General features: G+C 41.6%; 1 protein-coding gene across 2 annotated transcripts in view; it reads right to left on the reverse strand.

The window, feature by feature from the left end:
* mxi1 (max interactor 1, dimerization protein) overlaps positions 1-11,974 on the reverse strand; it is a 47,711-nt gene extending 35,737 nt beyond the window's left edge. Inside the window, exons 1-2 of one of the 2 annotated variants that reach the window (XM_061830704.1) lie at positions 11,626-11,974; positions 9,023-9,125 (exon numbers count right to left, since the gene is read on the reverse strand). In XM_061830704.1, coding sequence (XP_061686688.1) covers positions 9,023-9,125; positions 11,626-11,854 — 332 coding nt within the window. In that variant the 5' untranslated portion in view covers positions 11,855-11,974. Of the gene's footprint in view, positions 1-9,022; positions 9,126-9,298; positions 9,771-11,625 lie in introns of those variants that run through there. The other variant, XM_061830705.1, reaches the window with a different exon arrangement.
* Between the last annotated feature and the right edge of the window lie 7,639 nt (positions 11,975-19,613).

Genomic DNA, 19,613 nt, shown 5'->3' on the forward strand with positions numbered 1-19,613 from the left:
ACTAATTCTCTTGGAGGAACGAGGCAATCAGCTCCGTGTTGCCACACGGACAAATATTACATTACTCTGCCAGCCTTTACAGCACGGACACTGGACAATGACATAATATTTGCAGAAAATTATTAATAAATGTTAATTAAAAAAAAGTGATATTGGATAATTTCTCACGGCACACCGGACGATCTCTCATGGCACAGTGGTTGAAAATCACTGGGTTAGAGCACTGGTTTGGTAAATCAGGGGTTGTGGGTTCGTATCCCACTGGGGTCTCCACTCCCTGAGAAGGGTTGCGTCAGGAAGGGCATCCGGCGTAAAAATTGTGCCAAACACATATGTGCGTTCATCTGAGATGACACGCAGTGGCGACCCCGAAAGGGACAAGCCGAAAGTAGACACCCACCCACCCAATAACTATAGCATAAATAACATCGTACTAAGTTTACCAAAACCATCCGTGTCACTCCAAATATCCGGTAACTAAAATCCAATGATATCTTCATCCTCGGTGTCACTTCTAAACATGTCCGCCAACTCCAGAGGTAAACCACGCACCGCTTCTACGTCGCTTACGTCAGACTCATCATCGGTTGCAGTTACAACTAGCTTATTCCAGGCTTTCTGAATCCCAACAGGATGGTTTTGGTTGTCACGGAAGCCCGTACTTTGTCAAGCCAACCAATGACTTCCCGGAAAGTTGAATGGCAGATTCACCCAGAAGCTGTGGTCTCGCAATGATGCAGAGACGTTTGTCCTAGTGAGGTTGCCGTACTCCACAGGCTTAGAGTCAAACGCCAATCGTGTTGGAACAACTACGTAAATATGGAAACTTTTGACAAAGGTCGCTCAAAGAAAAAAATATGAGCACCACCGAAGTTTTCAACAAGAATGGACAGCCTTTGTGGAGAGGGAGGGTTCTGCTGTGTGTCTTCACAGATGAGTAGTATGCCAAAGCATTGTCCTCGATGTTGCCAGTAAACATTTTGCCAACTTTGCATAAAAACAATATAATGAAACAAATAAAAGACATGCCTTTGTGGGCAAGGACCATTCACCATCGTACCATCATGATGGCAAATCAAATTGAATTACGTTCACGATAAATGGACGGAAATCTCAACGCCTGCATGAAGCTTCATCTAATGACGTGTGACAAGTCGCATTCATGTTAAGAAGTACTTTTGTCAACAATGGTTAACAACATCATAACAATGTTAATTAAAATAATCTCCAGAATATGATTTTTTCTTCAATCGCATATTAATTCAGTCTGTCTAAGTTTTTAAATGTTACAGATGCACGGGCCTAGAGCGCCCTCTTACAGTTGTCAGTGTGAAAATAATCGATAAGTGACTCGAAAAATGGATGGATAGATGTAATGGATAGATGTAATAATGTGTTAATAATTTCACATATATGTCGCTCTGGAGAATAAATTGCACCCCCGGATGACAAGGCCCCCAATAGCCAGATTGACTGGTTGCTATAACGGAACAGACTCAAGTGGAAGTTGGTCAATAGGAGTCATTGACATTAGCATACTGTCCATCAATATACTATCTGCAACACAGTGGAATTCAACTATAACATCTTTTCCCTCAGCTAACTCATATTTACCTAAATCCTAGTCTTAGTCTGTCATTAGCCTTATTGCATGAACTGATGAAGCCTGCCTGGATGAGAGGTGAAATGTCTTCTCAGACAACCAGAACATTCCAGTTGATCGATTCAATGTCCTGAGAATGAAATGACCTGGATGAATGAGAATGTTCACAGGCATGTTGTAGTTTATATGTTCTTATCCTCTTGTTGTTACATTTCAGGGGGACGTGTGGGCATGGGAGAGGATGCTAAAGACATGCCCACCAGAAGGTATATAACGCCGGTATGCGTTTTGTCCTCAACAATATCCCTTTCGCAAAGGACCCCCAAAAATTGCAGCAATGAAGACATACACTTAGGAAGCACAGTTTAAACTGCAAGCTATCAGTTACACAAAGAAACATGGGAATCAAGGAGCCGGGAGAGAATTCAAGATCAACAAATCCATGGTACCAAAGTAGAATAAGCAGGAAAATGGGCTTCGCCAAGTCAAGACGACAAAGCTGAGTTTCCGCAGAAATAATGCGAGGTGGCCAGAGTTGGAAGAACAACTTGACCAATGGATTGATGATCAAAGAACAAACAACCACAGCAAATGAACCCAGAGTTTGCTATTTATCCGGGAGGCTTGACGAAGCATCTTCATTTGCTGGACATCGGTGTAAACAGGGTGTAAAAAGTGAAGTTGCGAGTGGAGTGGGAGCGATGGATGACAAATGGCAAACACAGCTTTATTAAGAGCCTGGAGTTACGCCACAATTTGTGAATGGATTGTGGTACCTGCAGGGGTGGCCAACCAGTCAGAGATGAAGAGCCACAATTTATACTGTTACGGCAAAGATCCAAATCATAAACATCAAAGAGCCATATCATACACATGGATATCATTGCCTCCTCACATATACCTTTTCTCAGCCAGATTTATTGTATATGTCACACACCAACATGATAACAAAAATCGACTCCTACAGAGTAACAAGACCACAGGCCAGTAATTTAAAAAAATAAAAATTGTGCTCTCTCTCATACAGACAAACTACCATGGCACAAATCCGATCTAATGCAGCACTAAAATACTCACGATTGGAGGTCTGAGTGTACCCATAAATCAGTAGCTATGCTAACGTCCGATACTCTCTGTTCAACAGTGTGGTGGGACAGGCCTGATACCATGTTTCAGATTTTTGTTTTCAGTACACCAAGATTTCTGCGACATCACTGAGGCATTTTTTTTTAAATAAACTACCCTTCAATGTATGGCTTTTTGGCCCTTCCAATGTTCCAAATCACTTGATATGATGCAAGCATTAATCTCTGGACACTTCTTCTTTTTTTTTTTTTTAAGATGCAACTGCTCTTCTTTGTGATGTTTTAAAGTGACTAACTTGTGACTGGGAAGTTTAGTCATTTTTAGAAATAAATTGATTGCTAAATTCTGACATTAAATTATGAAATTATGACAAAGCCAATTATCACAAAACATTGATTATCAGATGATACCGATCAGATCGATGTTAAGTCTATAGTAAACAATGAAGCAATAACCATTGTAGCGCCAGCAGCCTACCAAGGACCATACTTTTGTACCAGCACAAGGCACCCCAGTAGTGTTGGCACCATCAAAATAATTTAGGCACTTTTGTCTTGTTGTCAAGTGTTCAGTGTTTTACAGGACTCCGACAGTAATTCTTCATTACCATTTTCATCAAAATTGGTGATGTGTATTTACAGGTACAGTAAATTGTGTATCTGTGTGCTAAGTTGAAAGCTGTTGACTGTCCAGTATTTTTAAGTGTACAACAATGTTTAAAGATGTATGTCAGCATTTTAAATGCCATCTGCTAAGTGTTTTGTGTTCATAGTTTGTACCAAATTTATGTTTTAAACTAGGGCTGCACAAGTAATCAAATCTTAATTGTGATTGTGAATTTGGCTGCCACGATTAAATCAGCCAGATTGTTGGCAATTTATTATTGTAGGCAGGTCATTACTGACGATGTTGTACACACTCATGGTGTCACATCGTAACTAAAATGATCAGACCACAGCAAACAGAAGAGCATAACAACAAAATAATTGACACAAAACATGTACTTTAAACGATATTTATATGCTCCGAGCATGCTTGGCGGCATGTTGGTGCGGCACTAACAACTAACAATGTCTATTTAGAAGAATATTTAAGATCTTTATGATCGTGAAAATACGGTAAATTAAAAAAAAAACAAATTTGGAGACCAAAATCCCCAAATATGCCGGGCTGCGAACAGTGAACCGCAAATGGGCAAGGCCACACCGTACATTTTTTCCCCTTTGTTCTTTTGAGTGTCAAGGAAGGCTTAAATTCCTAATTTTTGCCCAGTTGAATCATTTTAAGGAACACTGTAATCTGTTGACTTAATTTTTTATCTCCAAATCACAGCTGGTCAACTCTGTAGCTTGGATGCAGAAGCATAACAGGAGAGTTGCTCTGAACACCATATACATGTCATGCAATAGAGTCCGTCTTGTTACGTATTTAACAAATCTAACAAAATATTTGATAATATGGGATTAGCACCAATTGTCAAGTGTGAAATACAAATGCAAATGGAGAGAGAAAAAACACTTATGTTACTAACACTCCTTATTTCTCCAAGAAACAGTTTCAGAGTTGAGCCCTGAGGTGGGCACTCTCTACATTCTTTGTATAACCAAACATTCACATTGATCAGTCTACGTCATCTTGCTATCCTGTAGCCCTTTATCATTCCAAAGACTTTCCCTTCATCCTTAATCAGATGACAACGTGTCTACAACTCAACAACACTACAAACTAGATAATGAACTGGCTCCAGGCCATGCACAACTGCAGTATGCTTACTTCTGTTACCATGAGGACATTATTTGTGCCCGCAAGTGTGAGGGTGTTTGTGTGTGCATGCATATGTGTGTGCATGTGCGCGTGAGTGCGTGCAAGCACATGTATGTAGACAGAGACCGAGTGGGTCAATGAGATAAAGCAGCCCTGCTATAAACGGTAGGCAAGTGAGGACAGTCTGATAAGCTCATCACTCTAAGCCTTAACACATTACAGAGAAGCCAGTAAGTCAGGCCCAAAAACTTAACGGGGTTTGGGTAAATTAGGCACAGCCTTTTTTTATCATGTTTTTTTTTTAATGACGTCTGTAATTTTAATTTACAATTGGAAAATCCTCAGATTACAACTAAAAACCTTAGTGTAAATTATCTTGTAGACATGGTACTCTGGTCAACACATCATTCATTAACATTTTAGCCATTCAGATGGAGTAGATGGATTAGATAACACCCTGCTACAGCATATTCTATACTTTAAAGGGCCACTGTCATGCCTATTATATATATATATATATATATAATATATATATATATATATATATATAAATTATCTTGTAGACATGGTACTCTGGTCAACACATCATTCATTAACATTCTAGCCATTCAGATGGAGTAGATGGATTAGATAACACCCTGCTACAGCATATTCTATACTTTAAAGGCCACTGTCATGCCTATTATATATATATATATATATATAGTCATGAAAAATACATATAACATTATTCACTTCAATGTCTATACAAAAAAATAAATATGAGCGGAGAGCGTGTCATCCATGTGCAAAGTTGCGGAAGTCTCACCCGACATCCCAGTGGTAGCCAGATTGCCTGCAACGTCATCAGCAGACGTCCCACTGGGACATTCGCCATTGACAACACGTAGTGGCACTTGCTATGGGAGCGGAACAACAGAGATTTTCGGATTTTTCCGACGCACCTTTTGACATCGAAGCTCTTTTCGAAGAAGAGAACATTTCACAATCGAGTGAAGTGACCGGGGCAATATTAGCCTATGGTTTCGAGCCATATTTAGATGATATGCGGCTCACTTCTAATTAAAAACAGACTCTCCGACAGTATGTATGACAGTATGTAGCGTACTTAGCCAAGAGCATCGACAACACCGTAAAGAGGCCCGGCTCGCCGCTGCGATGAGCCACCCTGGCCGAAGCCGTGATTGGTGGACGCAGCGTGCCGAAGCCATGATCGGCGGACGCGGCACGCCGACAGGCGCATCAACGTATTTAGCACGCCTGACCTTTGTACACGGATCTTTTGCTACGTTCTGAGAGGATTATGCCACCCCCGCCCCCACTATTATTTTTTTTAGTAGCTCCATACACACCTATCTATCATTTGGAACCCACAAAGTTCTCGTTCTTTGCACCTGTGCAATCCATTTTTCATGACGAACCGGGTCTTTTCGAAAAGTATGAAGAGTAAAACCAAGTGTTCGAGCAATTTCCAGCAATACAACGAGCCGGCTTTTTTGGCTAACACGAAGGAACAAAGAGCTACCTTTCCGCAGGTAAAACTGGTATAAACACACAAGCCCGCCTGAGTGGGCGCTTGCTAATAACGTCACTTTCCGGTTCTTCTCCAAAACAAATCCCTGGAGAGGATTTTCATGGTGGGAGTTACAAAAAGCCATATATGTCAAAATCATGTTGTGTGGTGAAAAAACGGATAGGTCCATTCCGGCTGCCTTTTTTTTTTTTAATTAAAAAACATACTAAAAGTCTTGCTTTTCCTGTCAGTGGCCCTTTAAACAGGTTCACATTGTGACATTGACATGATACCTGAGAGGATAAAATATGTAGGTATCCCTGAATTCATGCATCCATGTACAATATGTACATATGCAGGCATTTATGTATTTTATAACATGAATTACATTAAACTAGAATGCTATTACTTAACAAGTTGTAAACTAACCTTTGTGATAGTGAGCAAAACTGATACCAAACATACTGTAAATGAATTGATACAGTTGCTCTCAAGGAGAGAAATATGCAGATGATAGAAACAAAATAAAACAAAAAAACAGGGGGGGCATTTGACATTTGTAGAGTAGACAAAATACAGAAAAGTATAACACGTAAGAGAAATCACATGAAAATCAAGGAAATGGTTCAACAAGCTCATTTGCATTAGCATAAAATCATAACATGATCATGTTTATATGTAACATCATGCTGGGGAAGTATAATATATTTGTATTGTTCATCCCCCATATCTGTAATTTTAATTTCAGGATATGTTCAAATACACTGAACAACTTCAGGAGTATTCTAAAATTTCCTGCTCATGGCAAGCGTTACAAAGAGAGCCTCAAAACAATTATGGTCTTGACTGTTGCCATGCAGAAGTAGGCAGCATTCTGTGCTGATGATGAGTAATGAGCAGTTCCTGTTTGCTACTTGCTCTCACATTAATATGAAAGCGCTCAGAGCAACACAGCGGGGCTTGCATTTGATGTATCAGGGATGAGAATGACCAATTTGGAAAAACATTGAAAATGTCTGTCGGGAGGGGGGGGGGTGAGCTCCTATCGGAACACAGAATGCACAGCACTTTGCCGGGAATGTCCACTTTTTGTATGTGTTCGGTTAGACATGTTGATACCGTTTTCGGTTACACTTTTTTCAAGCCATGCCCGTCTGAAACAGTTTTTGATTACAGCATCCTTGTCAATTACCCTCGCTCGATCTTCATCCTTTTTTTCTAAAATTTTCGCCATCGTAAAACTTTGAACACACCGTCGCTCAGTTCGTGCTATCACTTGGCTAACTAACAAGTTACACTGCAATTTCTGAGAACCGAGAACACATGTACATGGCAATGGTGAAACCACTAACACGATTGGATCGTTATACTGAACTTGCTGCTCAGAGCCCACCACTGAGAGGCAGGCGCACGATATCCTACCTCCCCCCCGAAATTTTTTTCAACGGATTTGCGCTTTCCTCAAGAATGGTCATTTTGGTCTGAAAAAGTCAGACATCCGCCGATCGGCAGAAAATTCTCATCCCTCTGTATGATTATCAACTGATAGATTTAATGTAATGGATTTTTTAACCACTTCTAAATGCAAGTTTCATTCATTTCACAGCAAAAACTGACATAAATAGATGTACATGTGTCATAAATGAAAATCACTAAACATATGGTGACAATCCTGCAACTGCATCTTTGATGTAAATGAAGATGCTTAAAAAGTGGATGTATTTTTTTCAACTGCAGTCACTTCATTAGGTACACCTCCACAATTAAAGGTGATGCAATACAACAGCTAACATTTGGATGACCTAATTTAGCAACACAAGAAGGGCAGAACAGGAGACGTCACACAGCATGATACAACACAGTTGATTATTCAATACACAACTGTTGATAGATTACATTGTCCATACTGCTTGACCACATTAGGGTCCCTGGTAAAATGGAGTCTATCCTAGCTGAGTTTGGGAGAGAGCTGGACTACAGTGCCGATTCCTAATCACGTGACGCATATAGAAACACAGCCATTCACACTATCACGTGACAATTTAGCGTCTTCACTTTACCTAAGATACATGTAAATGAAATGTGGGAGGAGGTCCGAATATCCAGTGAAAATGTCCTCAAGCACAGAGGGAATATCCAAACTCCACACAGGGTGGCCGGGGCAAATATCTGAACCCCAAACCTATTTTGCTCATCTCTTATCCACTGTCCTGTTTACACATCCCAATCAAAATTATGCATTATAATAATGGTTGGGGCAGCACAGCGGTGCAGCTGTAGAGCGTTGGCCTCACAGTTCTGAGGATTGGGGTTCAAATTCTGGCCCCCTCTGGAGGTTTCTCTGGGCACTTCGGTTTCCTCCCACATCCCAAAAACATGCATTAATTGGAGATTCTATATTGCCCTTAGATGTGATCGTGAGTATGATTGCTGTTTGTCTCTATGTGCCCTGCGATTTCCTAGCAACCAGTTCAGGTTGTACCCTGCCTCCTCCCCGATGACAGCTTGGATAGGCTTCAGCATTCCCGCGACCTAAGTAATGATAAGAGGCTCAGAAAATGGATGGATGAATGGATAATGGTTGGGCAGAATCATTGTTGCTCCATGAATGTTTTGTATTAGTTCTCACTGGTTTAGGGAGGTGTAACGATGGTTCAGAAATTCTTAAAAGTGCACAAGGTGTTGATTTTTGAGTCATTTCAAACACTAGTCAGGTAGACAGAACCGTTTACACCTCAGGGCAATACCCTCCACCATCACCTCATAGTGAGTGCTCTGTTTTAGGCAAAAACTACAATGTTAACAATTGAAACAATTCCAGGTGACTCATATTCACAAAACAACAACGTCCTTTTTTAGTTTTAGAGTGGTAACTTTTACCACGATCCCTTTCCTCAACCCTGCAGTGGCTTTGACAATCATCTGGTGAAAAGCCAGCAGAGAAGGGAGCCCTCTCCGGTCCTTACAAGTGCACAACAAGGATGAGGACACATTTTTAAACAAACACAAAACAAGGGTTTTCCCCCAGACTGCCATAAATTCGGAGTTTCTCTTACCTGTTATGGTTACTGCTGAATTTCTTATTTCGGAATTTCCTTTGCCTCTGGTAGCTTGTGTCCTGATTTGAAGGAAACGTCGAAGCATATCCGTGTTCACACTCTGTTGGAAAAAAAAACTATTTGGTTAGCATTTAGCCACGAGCGAATTTCAACAACTCTCCTCACCGATCGCTCAGATCATATGAATGTAAACATGCTGCAGGTGAATCCTGTCCAGCAGAGGCTTTCCCTGGCAACACTTCAATAAATTGCTGTTTACAACGGTGAAATTACCTCTTTCTCTCCTTTCCAGATATTCCGCGGCTTCCAATAGTCGCTGGATATTCTCGAGCTGAACAGCAGTCATTCTTTCCTGAGCCTGGCTGTCGGTCAATTGATCGCTAGCTATACCGTTTAACATTGACAGTAGCAATAAAACGATATAAAACGCGCAGAAGACACTGCTTCGTTAACTGTGCAATAAATAATATATAATATACGTTTATATTCTAATAATCGTCGCTTCGTTATCGTATTCGGGGTCTTTCAAGAGGACAAATCTTGTTTTCAGTGGTGACGAGCTAGCAAGCTACTGCCAATCCTATAACAGGTTGATTTTAAAAAAATACGTCAAAAAACTGGGGTATGAAAATAAACAAATGTTCTCGTACAAATTGCTGTAATTTGATACAAAATCAAATATAAATAATATTTAAAAAAAAAAAAAAAACGAAGGAGACGTGAGCCAGCAATTGCTTTCTGTCTCTCTTCCTCTCCTCTCCTGTTTGTTTTCCATTGCACAGCTCGGAGGCGGGCACATAAAAGGGGAGGTTCCCAAATCAACGAAAGGCATTCTGGGAAATGATGTCTTTTGCAGTCTGACCGTACTGCTGCCACAAACGTGAAAGATTTTCAAAAATGTCCTTCTGTCTTCACAAGATCATGTTAGCGGAAGAACCGCTTAGTTACTTTCTGGAGTATATTAATCAGGGGAGACAGGTGAATATAAATATAAAGCTACTGCAATTATCATTATATGTAAAACTGCAATAGAGTGATGATATGCTATTGCACTCATGTATGCATTCAAACAAATCTAATGAATCAAAGACACACGAATATCCAATTTAATTTTAGATAACAGTAATGCATACCAGCGCATACATTGCTAGAATACATACACATGTATATGTGAACTGAAGAATTTAAGAATTGAAGAACTTAAATTGCCCATAGGTCTGAATGGCTGTTGATTTTTTTTTTATATATCAACCCTACGAATGCCTGGGAACCAGCTCAGGGTGCACTCTGCCTCCTACGTCAAGATAGCTGGGTTAAACTCACGCTATCATTGGCCAGGAGGCGCGGTACACCCTGAACTGGTTGCCACCCAATCGCAGGACACATGGAGACAGACAACAGTCACACTCACAATCACACCAAGGGGCAATTTAGAGTGTCCAATTTATGTTGCATGTTTTTGGGATGTGGGAGGAAACCGGAGTGCCTGGAGAAAACCCACGCAGGCACGGGGAGAACATGCTAACTCCACACAAGCAGGGCCGGGAATTGAACCCCGGTTCTCAGAACTGTGAGTCCAAAGATCTAACGGGTTGCACCACCGTGTGGATGAATACTGAAGAATGTATCCCATATGTTTGATTATTTATCTAGATATGTCAGTGTGTAGGCCGTAAGTAAACAGTTGATATTACAGATCTACAGTGACAGAGTACTGATAGCGCTCGGCTCACAAAACCTACAAGTCCCATGAGACACCACGAACGAGGGGCGCGGTTAACAGTCAAAAGCCAGGCCCAGCAACACATGACGTGTGCAGAACACGTCTCTGATTGGCATATATCTTGAGGGCTGAGCCCGACTCCAACCAATAAGAGAGCGACTTTGCGCCATGTGCAACCCAGCGGGACACACCCACAAATATCAAGAAGCAAACACTCCGGACAAGTGTAGAAATACGGGAACTGTCGAAGCGAATTTTCCGGTCATTCACCTCAACGTTGCCTTTTCCAATCCCCTTTTCCCTTTACTGTACAAAAACGTCAGACCGAGCAGTCGCGTGTAGAGTTACATCTAAAAGACATTCTGGAGAACGTCAAAAATACGCAATGAAAAAACAACAACATAATATATATGTATTTTTGGAAATGCCGTTTTTCTGACTCACATTGTCCTACACGTAGTTGGAGGCTTTTTGCAACAATCTGCGGGGGTGCAATGACATCATCGCAGAAGTGACTTGCAGGATGGGCGCTGCAATGTGCTCAGATGTTGAGTGGGAGCCAGCACGGTCATCCAATCAATACGTCACATTTTGCTATATTGAACTGTACGCAGATCGGAGACGTGCGCGCACACTCCAACTGCGGGTCGCGTGCAAATTTAAGCAGATACAAAGATCCACGTTATAACGACGGCGTAACATGTTTTTAATTGCAACGAAATCCACTCTTGACAGCGTGCTGATGATCAAGCGGAGACTCACACTCGACGCGGTACTTAGTTCTATCAGCTCAGTTCTTTGTTGTCTGACGGTGCCCGTCACAATGAAGTGTTTTTGTCAAATACATAACGGCATCGCGCAGCACACATCAACTCACTTCCGTCCTTCCTCTCGGCGCTCTCGAGAAAGCGAGCAGCCTCCAGCAACACTTGCACATTTTTCAGAAAAGTGTTTATCTGCTCCATGTGGGAGTCTTTGGAGTTGAAGACTTCACTGAAAGGATAAGTAGACGTCTCCAAGTCTTGCTGATCCAACACGGATCCATCGGAATCGAAGAAGAATTCCTCGCTCTTCAAACTTCTTCTTTGACTCTCACTTTTAGCCATTTTTTTTTTTTATCCGTGTGGGTTCGCGTGGCTCCTCGGAAGAAACTGTGAGACTTGTGCAGGTCGAAGCTGTTCGTGTCAGATGGATCCTCTTGGATTTTTTTTTTTTTTTTTATGAGTGCGGGGTGTCTTACGTGGAGCAGCAGCCAATGTAAGTGGAAGCCGTTCCATCGGAAAACTTCAGCCCGCCCCCTCCAGTCGAGGAGCTCTGCGCGGTCCTTGTGCCGATGTATTCTTTTTTTTTTTTTTTTTTTTTAATTCGAAGGTTCATATGCACACTGTCACGTCGGCCAATAGGACGTTTTACAATGATGACACACACACACTTCCGGATGACAAAAGCCAAAAGTCGACTAAATATCCATCCAGCCATCCATCCATCCATCTGAGCCGCTTATCCTCACAAGGGTCAAGGGAGTGCTGGAGCCAATCCCAGCTATCATCGGACTGGAGGCGGGGTACACCCTGAACTGGTTGCCAGCCAATCGCAGGGCAAATGAAGACAGACAACAGTCACACTCACAATCACATTTAGAGTTTCCAATGAATGCATGTTTTTGTGATGTGGGAGGAAACTGGAGTGATGACTGAAAACCCACACAGGCACGGGAGAACATGCAAACTCCACACAGGCAGGCCAGGATTTGAACCCTGGTTCCCCAGAACTGTGAGGCCAACGCTCTCCTCTGCTCACCGTGCCGCCTCAACTAGATATGTGTTGCAGATATCTGAAACTCAGATTTGCCTTGACATAACATTTTGGCCTGCTACTATTTTCTTCCCATTCATAATTGTAATTGGTATCTTTTGCATATTTACAATGTTATTTCATCTGGGACAGGGATTTCAAAGATATTTACTGCCCGCTACGAAGTACAATCCAGCAAGCAGGAAAATTTGAAAGTGAAAAAAATCCAAAAGAAAATGGGATGGTTGGTGTTCAGAAGTTCATTAAATTTTAACGTGCTGTGCAATTCAATACGTTACAGTCCTCTCCAAATGTATTGGAATGGCAATCCCAATCTCTTTGTTATCGTTGTGTACAGAATATATTTGGCTTTCAGATCAAAAGATGAATATGAAACAAAAGTTCAGAATTCCAGCGTTCATCTCGTGGTGTTTACATTTCGATTAGTGCTGTTACATTTGCCAATGATTTGTTAAAGAGAATGAATGTATTTAGTGAACGAATAGAACTGAATCAGTTTATGAATTGATTTCTTCATTATGCTTGGCCGGCACCTGCAGGCATGTGGTGAACGAGTCGCATGGGAGCATTCTGTCACTCACTTCTTAATATTCGGCAAATGACCAATGAGCAGCCAGGGACTTAAGTAAACTGAATAATTCATTCAATGGGCTGCTGTATTGAGAAACCAAAGAGTGATTTTTCCGTTTGTGATCCGCTAAGGCGCGATGAGTGATTCGTTTTCTAGAGGAGTGATATACTATGCAATGAACGTATTCATGAGTGATTTTAACAGCAAGTCCTGACATCCTCGGGGGGATAGCTTTCACTAGCAGCCGTTTCTTCAAGCTAACGGCTAATTTTGAGTCAGGCAAACACATAAAAACAAGCACAAGTATTTAAAACAAAAGTAAATTAATGATGATTGTATAAATGTTGCGCGACGGTGGCACGGCTGTAGGGCATTAGTCTGTCAGCGATCCTGTGCAGAAAAGTCACACTGGCTGGTGAGAGCCTTGCTGGACGTAAGCAGACATGAAACGATGTTTGGTAGCTGATCTTACTGCACTTTTTTTTTTAATCTCCCTGCCTTTCCTACTTTAAAATACACGACAGCAACCACGGATATAGTGCTTTGGTGAAGCAGCTGGGTTGGATCATTAACGGAATGAAGAAGCACTTAAATTATTTTATCAAAAAGAACTGAATGATTCTGTGAATTAATCGTTTGAACGAATCTACATAAGGAACTGATTCCGTGCACTCAAAAGAACTGCTGAGCCCATCACTAATCTCGATGTGTTACACAACTCAAGACAGAGTACCTTTGGTTTTTTTTTAGGCTACCCACTTTTCAAGTAAGCAAAAATAATAGAACAGAAATTGAATTAAAATCAATAACATTTAATATTTGGTGGGATTAACCTCACTTGCATTAACTCCATCAAAACCTGCAACCCATTAACTTCACCAGATTTTCATTCTTCCTCTGAAATGGCTTTAACTTTGCTGCAATCTCTTTAAGTTCTTCTTTGTTTATGGGTAATTCTCCCTTCAGGAGGTATAATGCATGTTCTATTAGGTCAGAGTCCAGTAATTAACTTGGCCAGCCTAAAAAGGGCTACTTTTTACTCCTGCAGTTGGGCATGCAACAATGCCTGCATTGCCTCACATGACCTACGCATTGCCCCGCCCAGCACCTCCACATAGGGTGTGCGTAGCTTGCAGCACACACGTAAAAAAAGTTGCTGCATGGGGAAAGTTGACCTGAACTGTTTGCTAGCCAATTGTAGGGCATACAGAGACATACAAAAGTCACACTCGCAATCACACCTAGGGGTGATTTAGAGTCTCCAATGAATGTATGTTTTTGGGATTTGGAAGGAAAGCAGAGTGCCCAGAGAAAACCCACACAGGCATGGGGAGAACATGGAAACTCCACTTTCTTCCTTCTGGAGTGGGATTCCCGTCTCAATAATGCTAGACTGTGCACCAGTGTTCCACAGTGCTCTCACTGGCTGCTGGTCCAAGAGGTAGTTCACTATACATTGGCTACCTACAAGCTTCACAAGTTGTGACTGTTGCTTCGGATTTAAATATTGAACATTATTGCCCACTATACATTTGCTTCATTTTCACTCTGAGCTCTTCCAAGATCTGCTGTCTACTTTTATGTCTTTGGCTTTCACTGCCATGTGCCAATGAAGGGGGAGATGTTTTTTCCATACCAGAACTTTGAGTTGGTAAAAGCTCGTTTGGGAGTTTCGAATGAACCCTCTGTAACTATGGGGGGTTGTCCCAGCTGTAAGCCTCTTACATTTTTCTTGCCTCTCACTTTCAACCTTCGCAACTTCATTCACCTTCTCGATCAGTTCTTCATCCGTCATGGTTCTCACACTCAGGTGAGGAAGGAGATAAAATTTCGGCGAGTTACTGAATAGTCTACTTTCAATTGAGCATGGGAACTGACATTGAATGGTGACTCTGCTACAATGTACAGCTGTCTCCTCGTTGATCACTTTCCACAAGAGTTTTTTTCTTTAAGTGCAATGGCACGGAATATAAAGTTCAACACGGAATCTTTGGGTTCTTTGGAGATATTTATGAGTTGATGGTAGAGGACAGTGGAGCTGTCCACTCAGTAGTGCCGCTAAAAAATGGTGAGAGTTATTCTTAGTTAGAGTTATTCTTCGTTTAATCTCATGCATGTCTCTTAGCAGAAGTTTCCGTTCACCCCAATTTGTCCAAAGATCTTGAACTCCCTTCTTAATGTTACCCCGAGTAGTGAATGAGTTGGCAATGGTCAGCTTTGGAGTAATGATCCTGTAGTCGTTTGCAGGGGGGTATGTGCCAAGGAAAACTTCTCATCTGTGCCCTTCTGTGGCACTGGCTTCATTGAATGGGCTCACTTGATGTTCCTTATTTCTCAAACTTTGACTCTTTCACAGGAGGATTATTTGAGGCTTTTTTTTCCCCCTCTTAGCCTCTTGGCGGTCTGCCTCACCAAAATATGTTACATATTAAAGAACGAGGCAAAGCTCTTCCAAGTGTAACAATTTTTGTTGTTGTTGTGTACTTTCCGTTACAAAATTGAAAGTCTCCTGACATTAGAGTAAAGCAAACTCAACATTCTTCCAAAGATGTGGTGGGGGCACAATTCTGCAAAAAGAAAACAAGAACACATTGCATCAGCACGACTGTTGATTCCCTTGTCTTTCACTGTACTGTGACCACTCCTCTGTTGTGGCTCATGTGCCTATTTCTCATGTAGACGCAATACCCGAGAGTCTTAACAGTGTCTTTGCATTTAAGAAATGGTATCAACTATACACTTTGGAACACACTGTCGCCAACATAACACCCATTTGCCCTAATACAATTGGTTTGCTTAACTATCATCATTGTCCTATGACTGTATGCCTTTCGTGTGATACTCGAACCCGAAACTGGACGTGACGTACCTCCGCGAGTAAGCATTTAGCACCAATACTGAATCCTGTACTAGCAAACGATCATCTGTTATATTAAAAAAATAATTGGGGGATTGCTTTTATAACACGCTACACATGTTACAATTCAGGCTGGGAAAACAACAGTTTGAAAATGAAGCTTAGTTTTGTCACTGCCCAAACTTGAATATTTGAGCCCACTTCTAACTTAAAGCCCCACTCACATCCTTATATTCTTCTTCTTTCCTTTCGGTTTGTCCCATTGTGGGTCGCCACAGCGTTTCATCTTTTTCCATCTAAACCTATCTCATGCATCATCCTCTCTAACACCCACAGTCCTCATGTCCTCCCTCACAACATCTATGGCCTTCCTCTTGCTCTTTTGCCTGGCAGCTCCATCCTCAGCACCCTTCTACCAATATACTCACTCTCTCACCTCTGCACATGTCCAAACCATCAAAGTCTGCTCTCTCTAACCTTGTCTCCAAAACATCCAACTTTGACTGTCCCTCTAATGAGCTCATTTCTAATCCTATCCAACCTGCTCACTCCAAGAGAGAACCTCAGCATCTTAATTTCTGCTTCCTGTTGTCTCTTCAGTGCCACCGTCTCTAATCCGTACATCATGGCCGCCCTCACCACTGTTTTATAAACTTTGCCCTTCATCCTAGCGGAGACTCTTCTGTCCCAGAGAACACCAGACACCTTCCGCCAACTGTTCCACCCTGCTCGGACCCGTTTCTTCACTTCCTTACCACACTCACCATTGCTCTGTATGGTTGACCCCCTGACATCCCTATATACATTGTAAAATAGATATTGTAATGAAAAATACATATAACATTATTCACTTCAATGTCTATACGAAAAAATAAATATGAGCGGAGAGCATGTCATCCATGCGCAAAGTTGCAGAAGTCTCATTCGACATCCAAGTGGTAGCCATATTGCCTACAACGTTATCAGCGGATGTTACACTGGGACATTCACGATTGACAACATGTAGTGGCACCTGCTAAGGGACACGGAAGCTCTTTTCGAAAAAGAGAACAGCTCACAATCGAGTGACGTGATCGGGGCAATATTACTCTATTGTTTCAAACCATATTTCGATCATATGTGGATCACTTCTAACTAACAACAGACTCCCAGACAGGATGTATGACAGTATGTAGCATACTTAGCCGTGAGGGACAACAACACCGTAAAGCAGCCCGGCTCGCCGCTGCGATGAGCCATACCAGCTCGGTGCCGCGATGAGCCACCCCGGCCGAAGCTGTCCATGGCGGACGAGGCGCCGTCGAAGCCCTGCTCGGCGGACATGGCGTCGATAGGCACATCGACACATTTAGCACCCCTGACTTACGTATGCAGAGCTTTTGTTATGTTCTGAGAGGATTACGCCCCCCCCAACTATTAATTTTTTTATTAGCTTGACACACACCTACCTGTCATTTGGAACCCACAAAGCTCTCGTCTTTTGCACATGTGCAATCCATTTTTCACAACGAACCGGATCTTTTTGAAAAGTATAAAGAGTAAATCCATCCTCCTGAGTGTTCGAACAATATCCAGCAATACAAGGAGCCAGCATTTTGGCTAACATGAAGGAACAAAGAGCTACCTTCCAGCAGGTAAAACTTGCATAAACACACAAGACCACCTGAGTGCGCTCCTGCTGACAACGTCACTTCCTGCTTCTTCTCCAAAACAAATCCCTCGAGAGGATTTTCATGGCGGGAGTTACAAAAGGGCATGTCCGTCAAAATAATGTTGTGTGGTGAAAAAACGGATGGGTCCATTCCTGCTGTCTTTTTTTTTTTATTAAAAACATACTAAAATTAATTCTTTTCGTGTCAGTGGGGCTTTCAGAAAACACCTTGCGGTAAGTTTCAGAAGTGTTTCCTTTTGTTTTGGCTGTACATTTGCCAACATTACGATTATTGGATGGTCATTATTAACTGTTAAACAAGCATCATCTCTGGTACGTTCTGTGCTCTCTCTCTCTCTCTCTCTCTCTCTCTCTCTCTCTCTCTCTTTCTCTCTTTCTCTGCTTGACAAATATTGTCTGCTGCGAGCCGCTCAGTGGTCTATGGTGTAAACATTTCAAAGATCAAGCTCTATGTGACACGTATGATGCTACTGGTATAGTTACTGGTCAAGTCCTGAGTCTCGATCCTATACCACTCTCTGTAGACTTTTAACTGAGCCATTTTTATACTGCAGCTAAGTCCATTTTCAACCAGAACTTGTCAAGGCAGGTCCGTGTACAGCTCTCACCCCCCACGTTGGTACTTCAAAGCGCCAGAAGCAGCCCATGCTTTTTTGAAGTGAAGTTCACACAGACAGAAACTTTTAAGTGCAACACACAGGGGAATCTTTGAAGGTCCCTGCTCCACCTTTGTAAGGCCGGTCTGTCGAGACGGAAGCCCATTTAAGCATTCCTCTGTTGGAACAGATAGTAATGGTGTCATTTTGTTTTCCCTTAAAAAGCGGTCTGAGAATGAAAGTTTTAGGAAATGATACATTTCCTTCTTCATCCTGAAAAGAATTGCACATGAACGATAAACATTCGGTGTGGCCATGTGAGAAGACTTCCCAACTAAAACGGAAATGGTAGACCACAATGCTAAGGCCACATAGTAGCACATGAAATGTTTCTCCTGTAAAGTCTGCATGTAAAGTAACACCACTACAGTCAGAAGAAGAAAATTACGTACATAAGTTAAACAGAGGAGAAGTATTTAAAAGCTTGAAAATAACCATTGGAGAAGCAGTTGGTGCATATGTGTATGTTTCTTCAAAAAGAGAAGTACAAACTACCACGATAAGCTAAAAGTCTGAACCCAGATTCCCATTCAGTAGTACTAGAAAGTGTTATCCTTTATTGTATACATAATACAGCATCCATTTTAATTGTTTTTGGAGTTGTTTGGAGAATGTTGAAGTGTGTATGTAAAACATCTTGAACACACGGTTTTTGTTTACCTCTTTGTGGTTGTTGTTATATGAACTCATTATTGATGTTTTTCCACTGACAAAATCAGGTACTTTTAGATCAGACTCAGAATCAGAATCAGCTTTATTGGCCAAGTGTGTAAAAACACACAAGAATTTTTTCTCCGGCAGTCGGTGCTGCCCTGGTATGACAGACATTCGGAACAAAGAACAAGGAACAAGAGACATTTCTGTTTATAGGAACTGTTCCTTATAAGATTTGTGTAACATGTAAAATCTTCTTCATTCCATTTATACTACCTGATTAGCTACAATTTTAATTGTACCGAAGAACCAAAAATGGGATGTGAACAATTGCTGGTCGCTCGTAGCTCAAGCAGTCACTGCAGTGCCATTGTAACCTTTGAGGTTACATGGCTTGAAATACCAAAGAGAATCACACATACTGTGTTAGTTTTCCGTGTCTTTGGATTTTATCAGGAGAATACAGCATAATGCTCCACAGGCTCCAGTTTCTTTGTGTGGTCTGTTTGCTTGCTTCCCACAGTTTCACTTCAAATAAAAAATATATCCAAACTATGAAATGGAAAACAAACTGCCCCATATGAGAGATGGGGGACTCAAGTCAAATGATTTGACACGGACGACTTGAGTTGCCAGTTTT

Source organism: Syngnathoides biaculeatus, chromosome 9 (assembly GCF_019802595.1).
Source record: "Syngnathoides biaculeatus isolate LvHL_M chromosome 9, ASM1980259v1, whole genome shotgun sequence".
NCBI classification, from domain to species: Eukaryota; Metazoa; Chordata; class Actinopteri; order Syngnathiformes; family Syngnathidae; genus Syngnathoides; species Syngnathoides biaculeatus.